We start from the raw sequence: 27,126 nt of genomic DNA on the forward strand, positions 1-27,126 counted from the left end.
AAGCCCAATGAAGTCAGCCATTGCTGCATGATCTGCACCATAAATAGTAAAAAACAAACGCTTGTCTTGAAATTAATAATTAAATAAACACGAGCAAGAGAACAAATTCCAAAAATACCAAAATCAGTCACTTGATATTTATAAATCTCAAGGCATATGGAAATAATTTTTCATGAAAGGTTTCTATTAAAATAATTACCTTCCCATTGAATTTTGTCTCACTCAGCATCATAAACTGGGTAACACCACAGTATAAATTTCAAACAGTTGTTCCAGTAAAGAATAATTAAGTGTGAAAATTTCCTATCTTGCCTAACTCAACTTTGGAAATTATATTCCTGTTGTGCTTGGCCTGACATCCTGGCTATGTAAGCTGACAGAAAATATGGTTTCAAAGCAATTCAACCTCAAGTACTTAACTGAGAGTTTTATAACAAAAAAATTTTAAGACCCTAAATATGAACACTGATGTTCCCTGAAATTAGGCAAAACCTCTGAAAAAAAAACAGAAGAAAAAATAAACTTACTTGTTGGAATCCTAAGTAGTCTTGGATAGTAGAAGAGACATAAAAAACCAGAGCATCTGCTGTAACAACTAACACAAATCCATTTAATGCCTGGGGAAGAAACACAGCAATCTGTCAGCTTCAGAGATAAAATTCCAGATAATTACTGTGTCTCTAGGTCTACCTATACTGTAGTCCCCCAATAAAATGTGAAGCATGCAAAAGCACATCATTATCTGACAGCACAAACAAGATTCCTCACTGCATCCCTGTAGTGCAAGTGTTAAAATGAACAAAATTGGATCTAATGAAAAAAACCCAAACTTCATTTTAAAATTCAGTGGAAAAGCCAATCCATGTTGATGACTTTTCAATACCCTTGATTGTACAAGACAAGGGACATATATGAAGAACTACAAATTTATCTAATATCAAGCACAGTTCACAATGTTTGTGTGGCTCAAGCCTTGGACACTCCCAGCTGCCCACAGCACAAACGAGAGCCACGTCACAAACCCAGTCCCAAAATCCATTCCATTCATAGTGCAGACAGGCCACTGTGGACAGGAAATCAAGCTATCAAGATCCCCTATATAGTCCAAGAAAACATTTTATAGTTTACTTAAAATAGAAAACCTCTGCAAAAGCAGACTGTTGCAAGTAAACAATGTTTTTGAAGAGATTTCCCCCTCCGAGGAGCAGCAGACCAGGCGGCTCCACACTCAAAGTCACGCAAAGGGCATTTATCTGAACTCCCAATCAATACAGTCCATGGCAATTGTTGTGATAGCAAACAGTACATTTGTGACTTGGCAGCTCATCTGAAAGGTGCCGATTTACTTCTGTGGATTTTAGTCAAGATTTAACAAAAGGCAGTCTCTAGGGGCTGGATTGAGTATATTGTGCCACTTAATTTCCTCAGCTGCATTCAAAGGCAAATTTGGCCAGCATATTCAAAACAATTTTTTTTAAAAACCTCTTTATTTATGCAGAATTATTGTACATAGAAATTGTAAAGTAAGTGCAGGATATCCTATATCTTACTGCAACAAAGTAATAAAATATAAATGAAATATCTGATTAAATGTCTGGTCTTTAAATGCTGTGAACCACTCCAATTTAATGTGTAGATATTATTTAATCTACTCTCATAAACAATTGTTAGCTCTATAAAAACTCCTTGTAAGTTTTACATGAATAAAGAATGAGAAAAAAAATCAATAATAATCTGAAATTAAATAGCATAGCCAATCCAAGAAATCTCGAGTGGTTACACAGAATCCTTGGTTTTGATGAAGCTCGCAGTGATTTCAAGGGAGCAGAATGCCGCAGTGGCAGGTGCTCGTGTCCTCTGCTGACCTGTTCTGCAGGGCATCTCACCTCAGCTGCCTGACCCAAAACATCTGCAAGCTGCACAGAATCTAACTTTGTCTCAAATGTTAAAATTGGTTCTTCTGGTCCATCTCATACAGAGCTACCTACGCTTTCTGTACCTGGAATTCCATCACATTTTGCACTGGCCCTGGTACACAGATCATCTCAAACCAGGATTGTTACTGAGATAGCCAAATGTGTGATTTAAGCCTAAAATTCTGTAAAATGCATACATCTGGATAGACCAATAAGTGGGAGATGAGTACTGATGGAGGTTTTTGCAAAATGCGATCCAAAAATAATTATCTGAAAACACATAATGAAATTTCTCAGTGAGTTTATTATTCTGGAGAACTGAAGATGATATTTGTGCCTCTAAAAATACTCTCAATGCTCCTAATAAAGAGGTAATTACAAAATTGTTAATTACTGTTGAGAATTAAGTTATAAAAATTTCTTAAAGGTCATCATTTTTCTTGCATTTTTTTGTAGTAAACTTGCTTGGGCTATAATGGATTTCGTATTTAAAATAAGAATTTGAAATATTTTAAATAATTCTAAAGAAAATTTAGCTTGCTTTTAAGAAAGACACATTTATGTATTTGATCGCTGCTTCCACAATATATTGAATTGGTAAAACAGTTTCTATATTGGAAATTAAATACAATTTTCTGTTTGTTAAGAAGCAAACAAGAACAGTTGATGAACAAATAAAAGCAAATACAAACAATAGGGTTTTTATTCATATCACCTTGGAAAAACAAAAAAAAGTAGGGAGATAATTAAAGGAAAACATTCATCATCAGTCATAATTTCTTCACCTGTGTAACGAAAAATACTTCTGAGCATAAATAGAAGGGAAGGACTTTACCAATATTTACAACTTACTGCTTCCCACTATCTTCTGGAAAATTCCCAATTTCATCACACTCATGACTTGTTACATAACCTAAGAAAACTCTATCTACATATTCATTCTCATAAATTTTTTCACATATATAAAATATTTACAAAACAAATTCATTTAAGAAGTTCAGTTAATTTACTTCCCAAGAGGGGCAGAATTTTCAGTAATAACTATATCACCCACTTCATTTTCATACTGGAAAAGAGTTCCCTCATATAACTTCCAGTCAGAAGTCATAAACCCCACCCTCTATATTTCAGATTCAATAGATGCCTCCAATATAAACCATATATTTCAGCTTTTTAGGTTCTTTTTTGTTTAAAAGAAAGATGTTCACTGGCAGTAACCCCACAACAGTTCTTTGTCATACTTTATTAAGGTTAGAAAATGAGATAAATGTCCTAGTTTTTTTAGTTGGTTAGAAAACAATTTTCAATTAGCATCAATTTAAAATAATTGTTTTGTGGGATTCTTAGAACCTGTTTTCATTTCTAGTCTTTGAACACTGAAATTCATTTTGTTTGAAGCAAGGAATTGGTTCTGACTGAATGATTTGCCACTTTTGACAGACACATCAGTGTGGAATCTGTGTAGAAGACAGACTAACAACATATTTCAAATGGAACTACAGTTCTCCATAAAACCCACTCTGTGAAACTAGTTAGAACATAGTAATATGTACATTTGTAATTTCTTGAGTTTAATCTGGACTTGATAGCATATAATTATCTATATGCTTTGACACTCTAGGACATTAAAACAGACTAGACAATTCAAAAAAACCCCACATGTTTAAAATTATTATTTTCCATTAGTTCATATAAAAGTTATTCAAAGTATTTTAAAATTTGTCCTGAATCTACACTATGTATGCCGAGTTCTTTCAAACCACTGAGAAAGCAAGATATTTCAGCAAGCCCAAGGTCTTTGAAGTTAAAAATTGTTTCTTTCAAACAATTAGTCATCAAATTTACAGTAAATCAGTAACTTATCTGCCCCTTATAAAAACTGTTCCTTTATATTAACATCTTTATTAAGAACAGATTCAAAGAGATGGCAACCCCCCCAATAAATTACTTAGAAACACTGAAGAAGAGCCCATATTCTAACATCCACTCTGAAGCCCCTACTACAAAAAAAAAAAAAAAAAAAAAAAAAGCAAGCTAATATTACCTAAAGAAAATGAGGAAAGAATTTCACATTTTTTCCATCTTATCACTGAGCATCTAGTATGGTAAATACAGGTGTTTTGGTTTTTAAAATTTAAATCTTTGTAAAATATGTCTATTGCAAAACATACCTGCAATAAGAGTTCTCCTTCCAGGATCTGCATCCCTTCTCCACACTTTCCTGTTCTAGTGGTTTCCTGAATGCCATTTCTTTCTGGTCTGGTAGAGCTAGATGATTTTAATGCAACTAGAACAAAGAAAAGAAAAAAAATCTGAGCAATGTTTGAAAGGCTCAATAGACATTTAGGTAATGATTTGCTATTTTGCGTAAGAAAAAAATGGGTTTAAATATATGCATTTTTATATATTATAAATACAATCTAATGAAATATTTTTTGTTTCCATGTCAAACTTTTTCCTTACCTTAAGAGTGAACCCTCCAATTTTGTCATCTTTCTCTTTTCTATATATAATACTTTCACAACAAAATCATTATTATTGCAATCAACCCAAGTCTCATTATTTTATTCCTTATTTCCCTCTTCTCCTTCTCTTTACTATAAGACTCACTTCTAGACTGTCTCTCTTTTGAGGACATTTTTGTTTTCATAGGCCATCCTCCTATGACGGTAGCAACTCTGTGTTAAGGTAGGACAACACTGGCACTTATTCTTATCCCACCTAATTTGAGAAATCAGACTATGGTTGATCAGACAGGTAAAGCTCTAGACCTAAAGCTTCCTTCAGCGAAAGGAGGGAAACAAACATGAACCCTAAATGCATGGCAAATAGTAAAAAATCCTAAAAAAACAAAGAAAACTATTTCAAACAAAAGGATGTGGGTATTTTCTGTCATAGTTAAATTTTAACCTTTTAAACAACCAGTCACTCTTTCCAACTTCAGATAAAATACTATAACAATGAATCATCATTATTCAGGTCACAAATATATTTAATTGAAGGAAAATATTACCCAATGACTAAGAAATGAAGAATCAGATCATATTGGTCTGTGAAGTTCCCAAAAGACATTCCCATTCTGCATCCTTCTAATAAGCAGGATACTGTCAAATAAAACTACATACTCAAAGATCCTCCATAATTCAGAATTTACCTACTTTTCACTGCTCCAAAAAAGAGGGGGAAATGAAAGAATTCTTTAAATATTAAATTAGTCTGAGTAGGTCTGTAGTGTCTAAACAGCTTGAAATTACCTGAGCAATTGTTCCGTAAAACTTTACCATAAAATTAAAGGCCTCTACCTCCCAGCCCCAAAATTTCTATGATGCAAAGGGAAATTTATAATAGAATAAAACCTGTAAAAACCACTGCACTTCTGAAAAATACAAGTTTCTCACAATGATGGATATTCAGCCTAAATTTCAAATGATTTTTAAATCTGCTCAAAACCTTCATTTTTCCACTGTTCAGAACTTTGTTCAAGAATCCTGAAGAACTTCTGTTTACTCACTTTTAAATTACATTAAATGATATTTTACACTATATATATATATTAACTGAAAGATAAATGATGCCTTTCCCATTTTTTTAAGCTATCATGGTAGCTAAGAACTTTCAAGCCAGACAGTTTTCATTAAAATATACCTCAAAGGCACCACAGAGGAAAAACATGTTCTAAAGAGACATTAACTGATTAATCAGATCAGAATGTATCTAAAGGTTTGCTTTGAAATTAAAACCCTTTGCTGTTCTTCCTACAAGGTAGTCAAAATGTCCCGCAACAGGCCACACAGAGGCACAGTCACAGCAAATTCATGTGAATACATTATGTAGCCAATTTTTTTCTAGCATTATTTCAAAAGGATATATAGAATATTCACCAAACATACCTGAAGCCAACAGGCAGTAGGAGAAAATGTTTTAAAATGTATGTTGTATGATTATTGAAAAAGTTCATATTCAACTGTGAAGGCTGCACGTAAAGATGCCTAACCACCTTTGCCATTCTGCAAAATACTGTATGTCATTTAATACAAGTAGGTTTTTTGTTTTATAATGCCTGATAGGATTAAATACTGTCTGAGAGATAAAATCTATCAGGGCTCCTGAGCCCAAACGTAGCTGATGCATTGATGGCCATATTCCTCCTAACTTTCAAGGTGCACAAGAGGTAAGTGGGAAGTTAAACATTTTCCTGAATTGGAATCTACACCTTTTGCAGAAATCAGAATGCGGATGGAAACAAGCTGTTTACAACTTGACACATGGAAAAATGCCAACAATCCAGATTAGTAAAAACAGAAGTACGGTGGAAATCAGAGCTGTATATCCATAATTTGGTATAAAAAAAAATGGGAAAATTAAAAGAAACAAATTCAAATTTATCTTGTTCTGACAAATAAATCACAGGCCTGTCAGTGCCTGCTACAAGCCACCCAAGTCCCTGGCACTGAACGCTCCCAGATATCAGGATGCACACTTGGCGTGTGTGCTTCTACACTGTCAAATTGAAGGCTACCACAAACAAGAAACCTTATAACAAGGGACGACCACCTTGCTAAGCAGCAGTTCTGAACAGACTCAGCCACACAATCAGGTGGCCTCAGAAATACTAGCTAGGGATATAATAATAGGTAATGGAAAGGAGAACTAAATCTTACAAAGCATAACTCATCCAAAGGCAATATTACAGTCAACATCACTCAGTTTAAAATCAGCCATGTGTGTTCTGCTAATTCTCATAGTCTGTCTTACTCATGTCACCAAACAAAATAATCTCAATAGTTCATTACTTTATAGTCTTTGAATTAAACAGAATTCGTTGTGGGATATCCTCTCTTAATTCTCCTACACTGGAAATTAAAACATGAATACTCCCGCAGAGAAAAGAGGAAAAAGCTGTACACATACTCTAGATTATATTCACTATCAAATAACTTCTCAGAATTTCCCTTTAATAATTTTAAAGCATCAAAAATAAAGCAAATTTGCTTATACTTGTAAAAAAAAAATCTCAAAACCAAATGAGCAAACAAACAAAAAAACCCCAAACCAAAAAATATCTGTTACACAACTTGAGCAGGAAGGTTGGATTGGATTGTAAGCACCTGCTTTCCAAGTAGGTTAATGATTGTCATTTAATCCTATGTCCAGCAATAAGTATCATTTCCATTCAGACTTCCCTGATTTGAAGTACAAGTTGAATCTCAAAGGCAACTAGATAGTGACATTTAATAGATTTTTCTAGACATATAGATATATATATATTCTGATACAAATTTATTTTATGATTGTGAAATGCTTTAGCACCCAAGCCAGCAAATGTAAAAGGCAGTTGCTTTTACATTACATCTACAAATATAAATTAAATAACAATGGTTACATCAGTATTTACCAGCTTCTTATCTCTGACTTTAACTCTTACATTCAGGTGGTAATAGACTTACATGAAGATGCAGTGTACTTTATCAGACTAACTGTATGGAGTGGGAGGGAAAAATGTTTGACATACAACTATTTCTTCAAGTTTGAAACAGAATTCTAGCAATTGAGTTCCAACTACTGCCATCTTTCATTTTAAAACCATATAAGTATTCATTGAAAAATTATTTACGTTTATTACCCACTTCCCCTGTTCATGAAAGAAGTGACAACCTACAGCACTTATACAATTATTCAAAAGAAATATCAATAACAACAAAATCTAATAAAAATACCTTTAACCTCAATGTGACTAATATTATATGTGATAATCAGTTGTCTGACCATAGAACAACATAGTAGCATCCATTCAACATAGTGGGTAAGAGGACACTGTCAATATTCAACTTGACCAAACCAAGTTCATTATACTGTTTTCTTCAAATCTCGAAACTACGAAATTGGGAAAAAAGTACTTTTTTTTTTGTTTTTCTCAAGTCATCAGAAAGAACAAAGTAAATGAGAAAAATAAATAAAAGTTCTTTTTTTCTGTTTTGGGTGAATAAAGAAGCTTTATCTGACATAAATGCACATTTGCTGGTGATTAGCTGTGAAGTCTGGAGAGATTTTTCTCCACTGAAACCTGAGCATTCACACACCAAATGTCCCTTATTTGGCTATGTAAAGAGTGAAAAAATGTATAATTAAGCTTTCCATCTCAAAATTCATCTAATCCAGCCATGTGTTATTAGAGTGCTGAATAAAACCATTTCAGCAACTGCTGGCTGGAAAGCTCTATGGAAACCATTCCAAAGTACAATGTGTTTAGAACCTTTTGCTACCTTTTCTTCCCCAAAGAAAAAGCATAGCAAATTGTTTTGGAGGAGTCCGGATAGCTCACTACTGAGAAAAAATATCAAGATGCCAAATGTTACACAGACCTTTTAAAATCATATTGAGATTCAACAAGTTTCTTTGAACCAGACTTGAGATTTTTTTTACTTTTAGGTGAATGATCTGTTCAAGGCTAAAACTGTATTGAAGCAACACTTGTGTAATATTGCAAGTATATCACTAGCACATCAGTCATGCAGTCCTGGAATTTAATCTTAAAGAACTTCCCAGAACTGCTTTAAATCAAATTTTGGCACTGTTTCCAAAATCCGGCCAAACAGGTCAAAGTTTGCAGTCAAAGCCAATTGAGACCGTTTCATAACCTTTTCAGCAGATTTATAAATTCTCCTTGTCTGTTCTAGATTACTGTACAAAAACAACAGTTCTCTTGAGGGGGGTGGTCTTGCTCCAGCAACAAATGCTAAGCTTCAACATGAAGGTCACCAGCAAGGAGGGCACTACTGAGAAAACAGTAGTTTAATATTAAACTCTTGCCTAAATCATTAACATAAACTAAACTGTTTATACTGGTGAAAGATCCATTTTAAGTGGGAGAAAGTATTATATATACACACCCATGTATCTACATGCAACCTTATCTATTTCCATTACTTAAGATTATATAAAACATTTTGCACCTGCCATCTCTAACACTGCCAAGGCAAAAATATTTATGAAAGTTAAGTAACACAAGGAAAAAATGCAACTGATTATTTTTGTAGGAAGATAAAAGATGCATTGACTGCATATTTTGTAAATAGCTGCATTTCTAGATAGCAAAACCTGGACATTTTAGTAATAAAACTTGTGAAGGATTGCTCTGTATTCAGAGTACAAGAGAAAATAAATAAAATTTAGAATTACCATAACTAGTTCTAAAGTCATAGTTATGTTACATGACGCAAGATTGACTTCTGTGTAGGCTGCATTTACAAGCAAAACACATTACATATAGGGGACAAAAAGTTTTCACTGTGTTTGCATCCTTAAATTTTCCATTTCCTACTTTTTCATTTATGATTCTAAATAATTGTCAAGATAGATTTACAGTGGGTCTTCTTCCTTACATGTCTAAAAATAAAATAATTAAAGAGCATTTTTCCTGGTAAATGTATCATAAATTACAGTACAGCTTCTAAATTACAATAAACTGTGGATGGATGGAGCTGTGTATAACAACACGTGTTCTCCATTACTACTGAAACTCCAAAATGTAATCAATACATTAATAAATATGTAAAAAATACACCATTTTTCTGATGTGCAGAGCAACATCAGAAGATTTTAAAGTAATATCAGAAGAAAGCATGTAGCAAAAATCATGGAAGTTGGATTAACTGGATTCCATAAATATAACCAAAATTAGGATGAAATTGTACATTTGGTAGTGACAGGTAACAAAGGACACATTTTTTTCCGCCTGAAGCATCAATGAATGCATCTAATTATGACAGTACTGGAACCACTTTCAAATAATATATTTTAAAGCAAAAAAATTATCAATAGAACTTACCCAGGAGCTGCCTTTACCTTCCAGAAAAAAGAACAATATTGTTTAAAAACTAGTTACAACCAACCTTCAGCCTCACAAGACATGGTACATTGATTCATAAGCATATTTTCAGCTAATGTGGAAACATATAAATATGTCTACATATTTAGGAAAAGCTACTGAAAGAACCAATAAGCCACTGAAAACAGGTATTCTTGATTTGGCCTCAAAGATATTATTCATGGTTCAAGAGAGAGAAAATGCCATGAAGCAGCTATCACAAGAGGATAAATCATACCACCATGAATACTTTCAAAGAAATGTTAGTAGGTTGTGGTTAGTGAAAGAAGAAAAAAAGAGCAAAACTTTTTTCAGAGTAAGTTTTAACTGAAAAATTATTTCCACTACATAAAAAAGGAGAACAAAACATGGGTAAGTGGTCAGGTTCTGGGTATTTCCTGTGCTTTTGAGAGTCAATAACTTAACTGCTGTACAGATACAGATTGCTTAGTGATGTTACAAATCTCAAGAAATCAAATATTTCCAGGTGTGCAGAGTTTGTGATTGCAACCAGAGCCCAGCAGTGCCACAGACCTGCAATGGATGCACCATAAGCTCTGTGCATGTGCACCCCTCCATTTCCAGTCATCCAGTACTTTCTCTCTAGCCCAAATTCAAACCAAATAAAATGCATGCTCATCAGCTATACAATCGGACACGGCAGAGAGCACACGTCTACCCATCTGTGATGATGTTCAAGTATAAACCAAATTTTATTCAAGGGAGGAAGAAATGCAGGACTTGCCCAAAAGTGCTTAGGCTACGAACAGGAAAAGGAAATTTTCATCTCCAAAACAGATGATTCCAAAGGTTAAAAGTGCCTTAACACAAAATTTTTCAATAAAATTTGTTGGGAACCTAAAGTGGTTGCCACCAAAGCATCCACTACAATACAGCCATATATATTTGCTAGACTATGGGGAAATATTTATACTTTCAGCAAAATCAAGACAAAGAAATTTCAATATTAAGGTTCCATTAAGAATCCTACTCAAACATTTCAGAGACCATGGATAAAAACAGACCTACAAACCAAAAATAAACCAGTAAATATTTTGTCAGCACTGGACTGAAATTACTCAAGGTACAGCTCCAGAACTTCCCAAGGGCCCTGCTGTACTTACACTTCAGACATGTCTTCATACATATTTTACACTCAACAAGAGAAAAGTGCAGAAGTGGTACACGTTACTTGAATTGCTGCAGGAGTCTAAAGTAGTCTCTTCATTGCAATCAATATATAAAAAATATACATGGGCAATAAAAGCAACACACAACATTTTTCTCAGTACCAAGTACCATGATTTTTGAACATGTGATTTTTCACATTGACCTAACAAAACCCATCTAAATTTAAAATGACCTTGTGTTTCCCCTACTATACAAAAAAGGTCCAAAGTGAAAATTATTATTTTTCATTTATCTGTGATCAAATAATGCACTTAAATAATTTAGCATGAAAGCTATTTTTGGCATAAGGAAGTCTGTTGCTTGCCCTTTCAAAACTGACATGTCTGGAGTTCAGATCAGTTCTACTTGGTTTCCAGGTCTATGGCAAGGATACGTTTCCAATGCTCAGAGCTATAAATCATAAAACTGACAAAAACTTGGCAGGACTGTCACCTTTTTTCCTACCTAAACTTCAGTCAAACTTCATTGGCCAAGACTCAAAGGGAGCCACAAATTTGCCAGAAATTACATTTCTGAATCACAAGATTATTTATAAGATAATAAATGAGTACTCATTTGTTCTACTGGGGGGAAAAAAGAAATAATCATTTCTCTAAATCTAATTTTGCTGCTTAATAAAATTTACCAACACTAACAACAAACAAAAGCAGAAAATAACATTTAAACAAGTTTTTAAATACTACAGCTATTGTTGATAAACCACCATATCCTAAAAATACTGTAGCATGGTATTTTAATTCCCCTTACTTTCTATTTTATACTTGAACATATTATTTGAATATGTATCTTCTAAATAACAAGATTTTCATTTAAATTTGCAATTTCTTTTTCATTTAAATAATTTTTAAGCTATGTATATAGAAAAGAAATTACAAGGTCATATCAGCTACTTTTCAAAATATCTTGAAGTTACAAAAGGTGAACCAGCAAGCTGGTAACTTATCTGCTGTTTTCCAAGTTGTGTGTTTAGTAGACCACAATTTAAATCCTAAAACTCATTTATAATAAAACAAGGAGATATATTTTAATAGTTGGTTGTACTGAAATGTTATTGTTCCGCTAAATGCATGACTACATGTGTAAATTCTTAACAGGAGGAAGAAAACCATAAACCTTTTCTTTCTAGCACTTGAAACATGGGAAAGCCTGTATGAAACATCTCTAACTCTTCCTGGCATTATTTTTATACCACCAAAAAGCCTCTTAAAAGAAATGAACTCTAACCTCAGTCTCCTATGGAAAGCTGAATAGGTAACAGCAGGTAACCAGGACAGGAATTAGATCTTACCTAATGAGTTTATGATGGGCTAAATGTGTTGCAACTTCCTGAGCCAGAATTTGGACAAGATGCTGGGTCTCCACTATTATTTTGGAGAAATATCCAAAACTTCATACTAATATCCTAAAAGAATGATGCTTTAACTGCAACAGCCTGCAAAAGTGGCAGCTGTCTTTCTCCATAGCAGCTGTCTTTCTCCATGGCTTCAGTCATGGCATCACTTTAAGACAGCAGAAGTCTACAGTCAAAAATGAGGAAGACAATAAATAGTGCAGTCTGTGGCTTAGGTATATTTTTCACACAGTACTGGCCACTATTATACTTTTCAAGCAAATACAGGCTTATACTACCACACATACATGGCACAGGCTGGGTGGTAGGCAGGCAAGAAAGAAAAAGACTGAGAGTCTGAAGACAATGAGGAAGTTATCAGAAATATGCCTTAAAGTTGAGAGGAGGAATGGTTTTGTGGTTCTGACATCATCTTCCTGTGCATTGTGGTGGAAATCATACAGGCACTGTACACTTTATTTCCTTAACCATGAAACCAGGCGAACTTCAGCTCCACCAGCACTGCAAGGATAAACGCAGTAAAGATTTGGAAGTTCAGATCCTCTAACTGGTAGAGATTTCAGTGCTCCATGTGAAAATCACATTAGATTACACAAAGCTTAAAGTTTAAAATTGCACAGTTCCTGACAATTTTGGTTTGCTTTGTTGAACTATGAAGTCTATGAATTAAAGACCTGTGAATGGTTACTCCATATAACTATTCATATATTCCATATAACCAGTCTCCATATAACAAACAAGGTAAAAATTTCAGTGGCTTCCTATACAGAAAGAAGAAAAAGGGAAACAAGGTCAGACTGGATTTTATCCCAGACACTTTTATTGAAGACTGTCCCTAGGAGGTTGCACAGGACAGAGGTCTGTATTTCTGATCTAGCAGAAATACAGAAATAGCAACAGCGAGCGTTATATAACTTATGTTGCTAAGGGTTAGGCTGTGACGCAAAGGAAAACTATATTTTATTCATTACAACCCCAAAGAGGAGGGAAATAGAAAGGCAAGGAATGCTGCAAAGAAGAGGAACTGGAGCACACAGACAAACTCTGGAAGAAGAGCACTTGGGTAACAGGAACCTCCGCCTCTGTCATCTGCTCTGCCCCACAGGGATTCATTTCACAGAGAGCCTGCTCTAGTCTGTCCATAAGTAAACTTGATAGAAGCAGTCTGATAAAACCACAGGCAAACCATGGTGTAAGTTGGCAAAGCTTATTCCAATAATTCTAGCCTTACAGGATTTTATATGATAAATATTTAAAACTTTAAATATTAAAACACACCCTAGAGACAACAAAAACTTACTACTGGAACAACTTATTTACTCATCTTTTAGAAACAACTGCTCAATTGAGTCAGAAATGTACGAACAGTAAATCTAAAGCAAAATTATATTTTCATTAATATGTTATCAGGTATGTCTACCAGTTCTCATAGACAACCTTTTCTTCAATACCATAAAATATTTTTAAATATTTTATGTTTTTAAGATTCTAAAATTAATACATAAAATTTTACTTATTGTTTTAAAAAAAACACTCTAGTAGAGGTTCTATTCCCAACAATTCTAAAAATAGAAATGACATGTCTCTTTAATAGCATAAGCTTTTAGTAAACTAAAAGCTACACAGAATTTTCTTAATATTTTTAATGCTTGCATTCTACTTTTAATAAATTGCTTCAGAAATCATGACAGATACTTAAATGCTATTCATTAAACACCACCACTTAATTTTACCCACAGATACACATAAACACAGAAAGCTCCTGTCTTGATGAGATTGCCCTGGAGGGCAACCACACACACAAAGAAAGATGAGTGATACTATCATATCAAGATTTCAGTTTCTTGTTGCTTGTTCACTTTCTTCTTCAGTTTCATACTTAAGAAGAATTATGTGGCTTGTGTGGACTGGCAGAATATTTTTAGTTGGGGAAGAGAAGGGTTGAAGGTATTGAGGGTTTGGAGGTTTTTGTTTGTTTTCTGTTTGTGCTGTGGGGAAATTTTGTTTGTTTTGAAAATGTTTAGGAATACAAAGATTGTTCTGAGAATCTGACAGCAAAAGGGACCTTTTTGGAGTTGTGTCACTACCTGGCCACGGAGCTCACAGATACCCCATGCTGTGTTGTTGCAGTACCTTGTATCCCTGAAATTTACAATACTACAGCATAATTTAAAGGGATTTCCATTTGCTTCCACATAACTTGGTTCCACAGCTTTACAGTAAACATGAGACTTTGCTAGATGCGCAAAATAACAGGCTCCTTTCACTAACTCTTCATTTCACATGCATTCCTTTCTTGTTTGAGAATTCCATAAATTCTTATTTCTAAAGGAACTACAACATTGGAAAGGCTGTACATAAGTAATTACCATTTCCTCACAAAATGCTTTTTGAAGCATATTCAACTTTCACTGCACCTGAAATGCTATTAAAAAGGTAAGCTGGAAGATGCAATGTCTTAAAAGGGACAAAGCAACATTTTCAGACAATAACTGCTGTTACACCACATCACCACAGCAAATATTTAGTTAAATCTCAATAATACTTAGTTCTTCCTATTTTTTTTTTCTTTCTCCACTCACTGACATTCTAGTAAGTCTTACTTTGCTTATTTTACTAGAAATCCTCTAATTGCCAATGACCATTTTGTCATGTCCAGCTTGTGTCCTCCTGTGACAACACTGCCCATTAACTTCAACAGCTCTTCTCCCTTTGTGGTATTACCCTACTTGGTGTATTCTCAGACAGCAATCATAATCCCTAGCCTGCATTCTGCCATGCTAAACATGACAAATGCAGTCATCTCCTCTAATATGTACTCTCTAGGGCTTCTTTGTTCCTGTTCCTGTGATATTTGTAAGACCCTAACTTGATTTGACAAACTGAATGACAATCTCTCAGATGTTCTGGAGAATCTCAGTTGTTTAAAACTCTTTGATAAATGGAGTAACCCTGTTCTACAGGAATGTACCTTTCAATTGTACCTCCAAGACTGCTTCAAGAGAACCCACCAAAATCTTCTGAAGGGAGAAACAAAAGACAGCTAAGTCTGGCTTAATAAAAATTCTTCCACATCACTTGTTTTAGCCCCACCAGAAAAGCCGGGACTTTGAGAACGACTACAAGTTTACAAAAATACTTATCAGTATTTATTAACTGTAGCTACTGAAGTGAAAAACATTCTTAACATTTTAGTTTAGACAGTTATTGTCTGGCTCCCAGACTCCTGAAAACAGTCATATAACAGGAAACATTATTTTAACATGGACAATCTCAATAGAGATGGATATGGCTACAGGCCAGAGTACTGTACAACTGCAGAAGGCCAGATCCATATAAAGGACCTGATACATGAAATTTGGCGTACTATACCAAACATACTAGTTAGAAAACTCCCAATTTAAATACCATATGCACTTCAGTTTCCTAAGTTCCACCGTGAGTCCCACCATTAAAACTGCCGTACCTCCCTCTGGATGGGTAAGAATGGCTCGGCACCCACTCACCCTGACCCTAAGCGTGGTGCAGAAATTGGATTTCTCCTGGATCTTCCCCCACATGGCATAAATCCAGGTTCTTCTGGCAGCTGGTAGCCACTGATTCTTTTACAGGTCTGAAGAAAATTGCACAGCTCTTTTTTTCAATATCAGGATTTAAACCCAGGTTTTATTCACTGCTCTGCTACAGGTGGTTCCCACTCCTTCCTTTTTCACTGCAGAAGAGGTCTGAAAGCTGGGGCAATAGGTAGTACTTACTCTTCCTGTTGAAAAATATCTACCATATAGAAAAGAATTTAAAAAGTTTCTCAAGCCTGATTTTCAAATCAGAAATCATGTTCTATCACTAACCAAAAAAACCACAGTCTTGACCCAGTCTCTATTGAAAAGGGACCACACTGTTATGGGATGAGTGTTTCATGGGAAATGCATCACTGAGTCCAGAAAATGCCATTTTCCAAAGACTTTAGATTAAGTAAGGTAATAAAGAAAAATCAGAAGTCAAGTAAAAGAGAGCATACTGAATTAATCTTGACAGAACATTTTTTACATTGTAAAAAGTGTTTTTTATAGGTAAGGCCACAACATCATCAAGGCTATCTGCCCACAGAGTGGACACTGCAATAGAGAATTGGCAATCACTGATATTGGCCTCCACACAGAAAAGAGAAACAGAAACAAGCTTAAAGCCAAAATTTGATTGCAGTTTTATTTATAATAAAAGGAATAATGTGCACATATTTTCTTGTGAACACCTGCATGATATTAAATTTGTTTTTACAGTTACACAGATTGTTCATGTTCGTACCAAGATAAATGTACTTTGCTTCAAAATTTCAGTTAGAAGTCTGTGCCTTGCCTCTATCAAGCATATTCAGATTCATATTAGAGTAAGCACAAATCAACTGATATTTTAATGGTGCCATCTGTCATATTTTTTTTTTGTAGTCTGCTGCCAAAGCAGCAAAAGATCAAATGAAGTAAAATCTAAACATGAGGTTTCATTTACCCTGCCACAAGAAATAATTTTCAAGGTGGCAAAGACAGATCTGTTTGATAATTATGTTTTTTCTGCTAAATTGTTCCATATGCTTAGAATATTTGGGATTTAGCCAAGAAGAAAAGCAAAATCACTTCTCATATTGAGCAGTTCCTCCCCAAAATACACATCAAGTTATCCTTATCCAGTAGATTCTTAGGTAAAAAGATTTACATTAACAATTTATTTCACTATTTTCATCAGGTAAAAACCCATCACACAGTTGCAGATTTACAAATTTTAACAATTCAAAATGTAAGCTAAAACAGTGCAAAAATACTTTGAAACACTCTAGTGACAATTTCACTCAATTGACTCCATCTGCTCTACTAAGCCATCTGAATTATTAATAACAACACAAATATGTTCTTTGACAACTGTCATTAAACACAAGATATATTCTTATATAAAATAATCCAGTTGCAACTATTCACCATATTTTTAAATCTTTTAATAGAAACTAAGTTTTGTTTCCACATTTACTTTATCTCTAAAATTAATCCATCAAATTAAAGATTAGCTTTGATAAACCAGAATGAGAATCTATTATTAGTTTTAATATGTTAGTGAGGAAGATGCATATAGGACAGATGAAAAGATGACACGGAACTCTCTGCAGGATTCAGATGGTGACTGTTTGTGAGACAAACCCCACTTCCTTCCTGCATCCCAGCCCTTTGTGCAGGAGGATGCTGAACTCACCAAGAGTGTTTTAATTTGAGTTTATAAATTATGGCATATTGTGATAATAACTTTTTTTTTTTTAAATATAGTGCTGCTATGAACTGTTTTGTAGAAATAAGTCCAGACTGATTCCAGACACAACTTCATACTAATTTCCCTGACTTTACAGTACAAAAGAAGAAAGAGCAACACAAGAATTTTTGGCAAAAGCCATACACTTCCCCCTCGCTGCCTTGCACATCACCGTTTTTGTAACACTACTGCCAATCATAATTTAAGGATTTAAGTTTGCCATTTCATTTAATATATAACAAATTTATAAAAGTATGTAGAAGCATGTTTCCATTTCTACGCAGTTTTCATCTCTGTTGGAGAAGAGCTTGCATACAAACACATTCTGGATATAGTTTATTAATTCTGGAGCTCAGCTTCAAATATCTGCTTTTCAAATTAATATACAGTTGAACAATCCTCATTCTTGCAGCAAAACACAAATAATAAAATGGCAAGAAATGCAATGGTTTGAAGAACAAAAGTGTTTGATTTAGAAAGGTGAGACAGCCCTCAAACACTCCTCCCCAGCTTGTCTTCTAACCTAGGAGCAGACATGGTTCACTCTACAGCTTGGATAGTTTTAGCAGGGAACATATTTGCTTTCAAGTTATGACAGCGCACAGCATACAGTGCTCAGGTAAAACAAACCCAGTGATTCCTCTTCAACACAGTGAGTATTAAATCACCAGAGCTCAACATTCACCACCACCAGCTTCAGCCAGTGCTGCCGAGCTCAACAGCTAAATAAAACAAACCTGGAGCCCAAATAAAGTTCAGCAGAACATATATGGTAACACATATAGCTGCAACCTCACCAATTTATAAGCCTCCTTTGCATACATCAAATATTTTCAAATGTGATGGCCAATTATTAAATGGCACTGAATCCAACGTTACATTTAGCAAAGAGTAGAAGACTATCACTACTATTTTTTCACTGCAAGTTTTAATATTCCATAGCCAGTTCTTAACTCTCTCTGACCCAAACATTCAGCTAAAACAACATTCAATTAAGGCTGTGCAAGACTATTGGAAAAGTTTATGGTTTATGTTATTTAACCAGTTTAGGAAAAGTGAAATAAATCTGTACTCTTTCAGGTCTGTGGTACAGTACTACAAGCTACTCAGCAAAATAAAATAAAATTCACCCTGCTAAAAGCATAACTGGTTTCTCAGGTGTGTTTAAACTGAAAAAGCTCAAGTGCAAAAGGAAATTAAAAAGACATATTACTGGTGATAACTATACTAATGTACAAGCAGAAGAATGTCCTGACCTGTACAAAAATAAAAAACCACGTGGGATAGACATGGTCTGTTTTGCACAAAGGATATACACAGCTTCTGAGATTTAATTGATCTCGTTCAGTCTCACAAAAAGACACAAAATTGCCAGGAATTCCTTCTTCAGGACAGCTTAGCTTTGTAGGGCAGATAAAAAGTTAATATTTCTATGAGCATTTCTATTCTATTTCTAGTTCTAGCAACAAAAGAAGTTATTAAAAAAGTAGTAGCTAATGTATAAATTTATTTTCCTGCTCTTCATGCAAGCTGTGAAAACTATTGATACTTGTCTCTCTCCTAAAACATAACTGGAATAATTTAGGGGTGAATTAAAAATAAACTATACATAATTCAGTAATGTATTTCTCATGAAAGAAACTATGGGCTTTTAGTCTAGTTAGGACTGTAGTAATTTACAGTTTTTTGCTTTTATGTACCAAATGACATTTCCACCCTTACATCCTAGTGCCAACAAAAATCTACTGTTTCATTCCAAACATTTAGTAGGATTACATTTTGCATACATAAATATATAGCTGCCAGCCTTGCAGCTATAAATTCAAGTAACAAATACTTTACATTCAGTCTGGAATCAACTCACTCTGCAAGTAAAACAGCAAAAGCTTCTGCTATAAGCAATTGATCCTGCTCAAAATACACAAAAGAATCAGAACTGATTGCAACTTTCATTGTTGCGTGGCATAAAAATACAATAAATAATCAGCTTTTATAAAATCATTTATTATTTGGATCTCTTAGTTCCATTTATCTTATGCATGTAACTTTCTTATACAGGATCTTTAAGTAGGGTGACAATCTCTAAATTCAAGTAACATGTAATCTATTATCACATTCAGAAAGTAGACAGCAACATTTATTTTCAGAGATGTACATAGAAAAGGTGATCTTGCAGCAATGTTATATTTGAACTTACTGCATCAACTAACAATTTACCAGGCTGAGATTAATTTTTGAGTTACTAGAAATTACACAATTATCATTTAAGTGTAAATTTCTTAAGGCTATTATCAATGTCTTAAAAGGAAGAAAGTTCAGTGCCCTTAATATAATCTAAATGAAGCAGATATCCCATTAGATGATTTTTTTATTATTACTATTATTTCCTAGGTTGTTTTTACAAAAGAAAGTGGCATTTTGACAAACTTGTTAGTGCTTCGGCTCTTACTGATTACCATGTTCAATATCAGAAAGAAAACAATAAAGCCATTGAAATACAGAACTGATTCCCTAAACATCTCTCGGGTGCTGCGACATGAGCTAGATCCTGTTAAGCATTATGTTTCTAATTGGGGGAGATTAAATCACCCAGAGTTATATCTTGGAAAGTGGTAATCTTGACTACATATCTTCCAGAGAACTTCCCACATACCTGTAAGCCTGAAGTACATCTGTGCACATTAAATAGTATGTTTCACATTTTACAAGTTCCTTGAATGCAGAGTTCAAATTTTTGATGCAAAGAAGATTCATAATAGCACCTACTGTGTTCTTCCATCACAGAAAGCAAACAAAGGAGAGAATTTGGTCATGGCATATAAAAGTCAGTAAACATCTCTACAAAGGCAGGGATTCCCACCAGGGAGTCCTAGAAGGATCCCTGTAAGAATCACATAGCTGAGCAGACAGTGCCATCATGAAATCACGAGTAAGAATATCTGAAAATGTCTGAAATGTTAGTGTATTCTCACTTCAGTACCTTCATTAAAAAAGTGAAAGAAATGGAAACAATTTCTCCAAGTCTCTTGCATTTAATTTACCGTGTCTCTACTTTAACATTTACTTTAATACAGTCAGACAGTTTAACTAATGCAGACCAAGAATCTTCAGAATATTTTAAAGATACCTCAAGTATGAAAATATTTATATACTCTGTAAATTCCTGTGTTTTATTTTCATCTTGAATGAAAACATTACCCACTTTATTAACACAAGCAACTGTGGGCTTGGGGGGCATTACCAAATCCAAAGGGAGACAAATCTTTTCCTGTATTATTTCACCCAGTTAAGAGCTAAAAGCAGCACATGGCTTTGGACAGCACTGAAAGAGTCTGCACAAGTAATTTTCTCGCAGATGGGTTTAGAGCAGTAGTCTTTTTGAACAGTTATAACCATCTAATAGTGTATCATCAGGATCTGTCCCCTTTCACTTGATACTGCCTTCCCTCCTCCCCATTCATTTATGTTCCTTAATCAGACAAATCCTCTCCAAGAGATTATAAAACAATTTGCATGTGGGTTTCCTGGGAGAGAAGAGGCAAAAATGAGCATGGCTATATTCTTTTCTAGGACACTTAGAAGCTTAAAATAAGGCAAAGGGTTAAAACTGAAGGACAGTCTCAGCTATTTAGGTTAGTCTGACCAGCTTAGTCACTAACAGTCAGGTGTCCTCAGTTAGAGGAAGGCACAAAAGGACAGCAGATAGTTTTCTGTCTCTTAATGGATACTATTTGAAGTGCAAGGGTGGGAGCCCTATGGACCTGTCACTGTACATAGATGCAGAGGCTCACTTGAGCCATAGTATTCCAGAGAGAAGATTGTCCTCAGTTAGAGGAAGGCACAAAAGGACAGCAGAGTTTTCTGTCTCTTAATGGAGATATACTTTTTGAAGTGCAAGGGTGGGAGCCCTACGGACATGTCATTGTACATAGATGTAGAGGCTCACTTGAGGCATAGTATTGCAGAGAGAATAAGCATTTCACAGCATTAGCTGCCCCTCAGCACTGCTACTTGACCCCATGAATGGAAATGTAAGTAAATATGTGCACAAGAAACACATGTGCCTTGCACTACACAAACACGGATTGGCATGGATGTTACAGGTGATGTACCATGATGGCAAAGTAATTTGAAGCTGCAAGGCATGGAATGAAAGCACTTGCTAAGGTTCCTCTCAAACACAGCCATGGTTTCTTGATTTTGCACAAGTTTTTTGCTGCATTCTTCTGTTTTGGTCTTATTCAGATGGATTCAAACCCTGCAAGAAACAAGCTTATAAGACTGAACCAGCATTCTTGCACACAACAGGTGGAACCTAATTTTGTCATTAGTGTCTCTCATGCTTTCTTCTCTGTAGCTATAAGAGGCACTCTAAGACCCATTACATTTTTTTCATTGTTAGTAATCCAATCCTTTGCCTGAATTATTTTTTCCTATATAGCTTATAACATTTATTGCAATATTCCACTGTTTCCCAGGTTCCTTATTGCTTAGTGTAAAATGTTCTTTGTTATTTTAACTTTGCTTTTAAACTTCTCATTTGTGCACACTGCTTTTATAGCTTTCTCTCTCTTTTATGAGATGGGTGTCTTATTTAATTCTCTGATATGCATCCTCATGATTTTCTACGTGTTCTCTATTTTCATCCAGTCATGCATGCAATTTCATGTCTTTTAAATTCTATTTTATTGGGAAAACAAATTAGGAAGAGGTCAAAAACACCACTGATCCATATCATGCATTCATGACTGTTTGAAAGTTTGCCACAACTTTTGATTTCTAACATATCCTAAATCACACATTATGATGAGTAGGCAGCTCAGAACCATTTGGTGAAGGATGATCTGCTTGCACACACAGGCCCACTCAATGTTCTTTTTTTTTTTAACAATCAAGCTTTTTTATTGTTTTCAAAAGTTAGCCTAATTATTTGGCCTGTCCAGCAAAACCAGATTTTCTCTTTTTTTAAGCCTATTCTCATTACAGCAAGCACTTTTAATTAAGTAAGCAGAAGTTGTGTCTGAGAAGGAAACCACCTAGCACAGCATAATACTCATAAGTCCAGACAATTAACCACCTTTTTTTACGTATTTCTCAGTCCATATTCCTTTCTGTATCACTAATGCAAAAACATTAAAACAGCAACAGAAACACGCAACCTTATCTTGAACTGAAACTGCCTAGCAACCTTTTCTTCCAATAGGGTTTCAGAGAAGCAACTATCTATTTTGTTCTTGAATTCTGAAGTGAGTTAAGTATGTAAACAGTAGTTATAAAATGTTTTCAAAATATACAAATCAAACTAAATGCAATTGTAAATCTTGTTGACAGTGTTCTGCTGAACTATTCCTAATTCAGCTCAAACATGCAGATCTCATAACAAGCAGTTTATCCTCAAAAAATTTCTTGATTATGATCTCTTGACTTTTGAAGTACTAGAAATGTCATGTCTGAAAGGCCACATTTTAGTGCTAGACCCACTAAAATGTAAAGCTAACATGAACAGCAGTAGTTTAATGCCTGAGCTCTTAATGTTCTATTTTCCTCCCCCCGGACAAATGTACAAAATGTTGGCTAAATCTCACTCCTCAATTCACAGCCCTTACTGTCTATAAAATCTGCTACTAACAAACAGTAAATTTGCATTACCAACTACAAATTACAAACAGTACATTTGCATTACCAACTTTTGATTAAAAGTAACAAATAAAAAAATGCTTGCTGCATGCTTAGAGTAAAATGCTTTGCCAAATATTAGTGGTACAGTAATTGAACCGTTTTCCCTACGATACCACACCCATGTAGAACATGTTTCTTTTACAAGCATTAACAGTAGCTATGACATTCTTAAATTTGGCTGAAGTAGTAACATTGAAGCAATACACTTACGGGTTTTAGAAACATTTTATCGAATGAAGACAGATTTTACTAGATTTGCCTAACATATATTTACCATACTCTGTTTTAAAACATTCACCTAACCCTAGAACTTGAAGTTTAACCAGATTGTGTGTGGGATGATTTTCCTCAGCTTTCACAATATACTTTCTTTTGAGCCATTCCCAAAACATAGCTCAGCAAGCCCTAAACTGCTTGTTGAACTAGATTGGTGTTTCTCTTAAGACCAATAAAAGATTAAAATAAATAAAATATCTGCTGTTAAAGAGCTGAAAAACCATTATACACCACAGAATCACTCACAACACTGATTAAAACCAACCCAAGCTCTGCTACACAGGTCAGCTGAACTCAGGTTTTTATGTTTTTAGCCTTTTTAATGTTGCTTTTTAAAGAAAGAGTTAACAGCATTATTAAGTGTGGAATGTTAAGTGTTTATGCAGTAGTCTCCCTTAAATGGGGGACATGTCCTCAGTTGCTACGAAGTGGTACTTACAACCCTGTTTTCTTAAGTAGAAGGTAAAACTAACAACAAAGTTGTGTATTTTTTTTTTCCTTAAGTGACTGATACTGAACTTATTCCTCAGCATGATAATTAATCAGTCCAAAAATACCACACTAAGTCAACATGCACTAGCCTACAAAAATGAGAGTTCAGTCACTGCATTTGGAAGACACAAGTCTTGGCTCACAAAAACAGTTGCACTTCCTATAGCAGATGTTCCCAAACTGTGCTATGCATCAGGAGCCACTGCTCCTGATCTGGGTGTGACAACGAAGATGAAATAAAAAAGAATAGAAAAATAAAAATGGGGTCATAAATAGTTGCAACCACTATGGGATAAATGCTCATGCCCTTAAGGCCTAAAAGCATGTGTGTGCATCTTGCTCAAAATATCCCCATCAGCCTCCCAGATTCAGAGAATGTAAAAGGAAGGCAAAATGAGATTTCTATGGGAGCTGAAAGGCAGTTTGCTATTCTTGAGAGCAAGAAGTGAGCAGAAGGTTACAGGACCTTACAAGTGTAGGATCAGGAGTAAACTATTATGTCTTTGTCAGAGAGGGTCAAAAGTGGGTGGGAATTTCTAAGCTTCTAATGTATCAGTGGTAGTTTTCAGCTTAAAGCAAACTTGAGAAAAAAACAAGCCTCAAGAATGACTGCATATGACATAGGTATAATGCAGCAGAACAGCAATAAGTGTGCACTGCTTTTATGGTTAGCCAGTTGCACCTAGCCACCTGATAAAATTTTAGTTCAGATTTAAAAAAAAAAACATACACAAGAAATAAAACTTCACTTTTACTTTTATCTTGTACTTAAAAACAGAAAAGTAAATCTCAGGAAGCATACAGTTGCTCAAATTTGTAATCTCTCACTTGGGCTTTGAAGCTTAACAACCACATACCAAACTGTATACTGCTTGTGGTTTCAAGACTTAAGAGGCAATGAACTCTTGTCCCCCAACTATCACAGAGGTGACAGTCACCAGCTGAATCACCAAAACCATATCCTGGCACACACACACTTCTTCTGAGCTATTTCCCATACAGTTGCTTCTCTTGGCACATCTTCTTTGCTTCTTCAGAAAAAAAAAAGTCAGCAAGAGGTGCATGCTGGTAAATTGTAACTTCTCATCAGACCTATTAATGTGATACTGCCTTTGTCACAAAAAGGTGGGAGGAAAGAGTGCCTAATTTTTTTGAGGTGAGGCACAAAAAAAAAACAAATATCAAAGTGAATTTAATTTAATTTAATTCCTTGTGGAATGAGATCTATGGGAAGTTGAACCTAGATTAACAGTTTCCTACTTCTGAGCCTTTGGTTCCTAAAATCAGAGATTCCTCTTCCTATAACAATTTTTCAATCTGTTAGAACAAAGCAAAAGCTAATGAAATATTACATATTGTTTAAACTGCCATTTGTTAGGCTTTTGGTTTGTAGAAAATAAGACAAGTTAATAACTAGAAAATTACAATCTACTACCATAGATTTTTATTTTTTAATAAACCACTAGTTCTGAAATGGTTAAACTCTTTGCTTAATTAAAAAATCATATTGAAATAACTGTTCCTTTTTATTCATCAGTATTAATTTTTATTATAAAACCTAGGAATTAGAAGTGTTTTTTAAATTCACTTTACAGTTCCCAGTAATTTTCTTATCCGTCAGTTTCATTAGGGAACTCATCTCATGCAAACTTGGACCTGGTACTCAAACATTAACTCAAATTCTTTTTTTTTTTCCTACTGAAAAAATGTCTTAACTTTATCTTCACTGAACTGATAGCTCAACAGAAACTCCATAGGATTTTTGCCTGGGGAATTTCTCTATAATTTTAACTGAAAAAATGGAAACTGTCAATTATATTCCATACATGAAAGAGGACAGTTTATTCTACTAATAAAAGGCAATGTTGAGTTTTGCAACTACTGCATTAAAAGGGTATGGAAGTGGATTTTGAAGGTTTCTTTACAAGACCAATTGTTTTTGTTTACCATTCAATTCCAAACCTTGCTATATACAAATATTAATGAACAAGCACTTTTTAACAGAAATAACTCTTATTTAAATTGAGAGAGGAAAATGTGTATTTCAGCAAATGAGATGAAGCTGTATTTTTATACCAATTCATAATTTCTCAGCAATTTAGCAGCAGGCTTTCTGAAATAACTGAATTATAGCAAGGGAATCAAGTGGCTTTTTGGAGGATTGCTTCCTTTCCAGACCAAGACTGTCTTTTCTCTGCTTGGGATATGGGAGTTACTCTCAGCTTATTTCACTGCCAGAGCCCATGGGCTTATCTTGTTAAAGGCCACATGCATGTCCTTGTTCTGGTAAAAGTAAATCAAACAACAAATTGTATAAGCAAGGAGGAAACTGGGGGCTACCCTTATTTTTTCCTCTAAATAAGTAAAATACAGCATGCTAAAAAATGTGGCATAAAGAAAAGCATCAATAAAGGAAAGACATCATCCTTCAGTTTGTAACTCAGATGGAGACACCAAGAGGAAAAAGGGAATTCATTCACAAAGCTAGTGTCTTCTGGTGGCCCCACAGGAATTGTACTGCTGAAGATGTGACAACAGAATTTGATGGAGAAGTCTGACTATTTGACCAGTCAGGCAGTGGACTTACTCCAGTAATCCCTACTCTATGCAATCAGTCAGGATTTGTCTTGAGGGGCCAAGTATGTATATATTTCAGCTCATTAGATGTTATACAATGCCATGCATAAAGTGTGCAGTACTGTGCAATTCAAAAGGCACATGGGTTGAATTTCAAGAGGCAATTATTCAGTGGAAAAAAATGAGCATCTCTTTGTTCAATTAAAAACAGAGTTTAGCATGCATCACTAAGGACAACTAATTCCTATTTGTAGGTCCCTTTTAATGTTCACAGCTGGCAGGCAGTAAAACTACATTTTCTTAAGGAGTTTCAGATAACTACTCATTGTAGTCCTTACAGTTTAGTGCATTTAAGTTCCTAGAATAACTATGGTTAAGTTTTATCATTAACATAATACCTTGTTAAATATACACAGATTGGACACAGCACTGATGAGCAGGAACTCCGGAGACTTTTCCCAGGAAACATTTATCAACACATTACC

The 27,126-nt window shown here is 34.7% G+C and overlaps 1 protein-coding gene across 2 annotated transcripts in view; it reads right to left on the minus strand.

The window, feature by feature from the left end:
• Positions 1-27,126, minus strand: part of AHR (aryl hydrocarbon receptor) — a 59,340-nt gene that overhangs the window by 17,221 nt on the left and 14,993 nt on the right. The window contains exons 1-3 of one of the 2 annotated variants that reach the window (XM_039710053.1): positions 4,380-4,407; positions 4,088-4,203; positions 528-617 (exon numbers count right to left, since the gene is read on the minus strand). In XM_039710053.1, the coding sequence (XP_039565987.1) occupies positions 528-617; positions 4,088-4,120 (123 nt within the window). In that variant the 5' untranslated portion in view covers positions 4,121-4,203; positions 4,380-4,407. Of the gene's footprint in view, positions 1-527; positions 618-4,087; positions 4,204-4,379; positions 4,408-27,126 lie in introns of those variants that run through there. The other variant, XM_039710049.1, reaches the window with a different exon arrangement.

The sequence above is a fragment of the Passer montanus genome, unplaced genomic scaffold, assembly GCF_014805655.1.
Source record: "Passer montanus isolate IOZ18808 unplaced genomic scaffold, ASM1480565v1 scaffold10, whole genome shotgun sequence".
Taxonomy (NCBI): domain Eukaryota; kingdom Metazoa; phylum Chordata; class Aves; order Passeriformes; family Passeridae; genus Passer; species Passer montanus.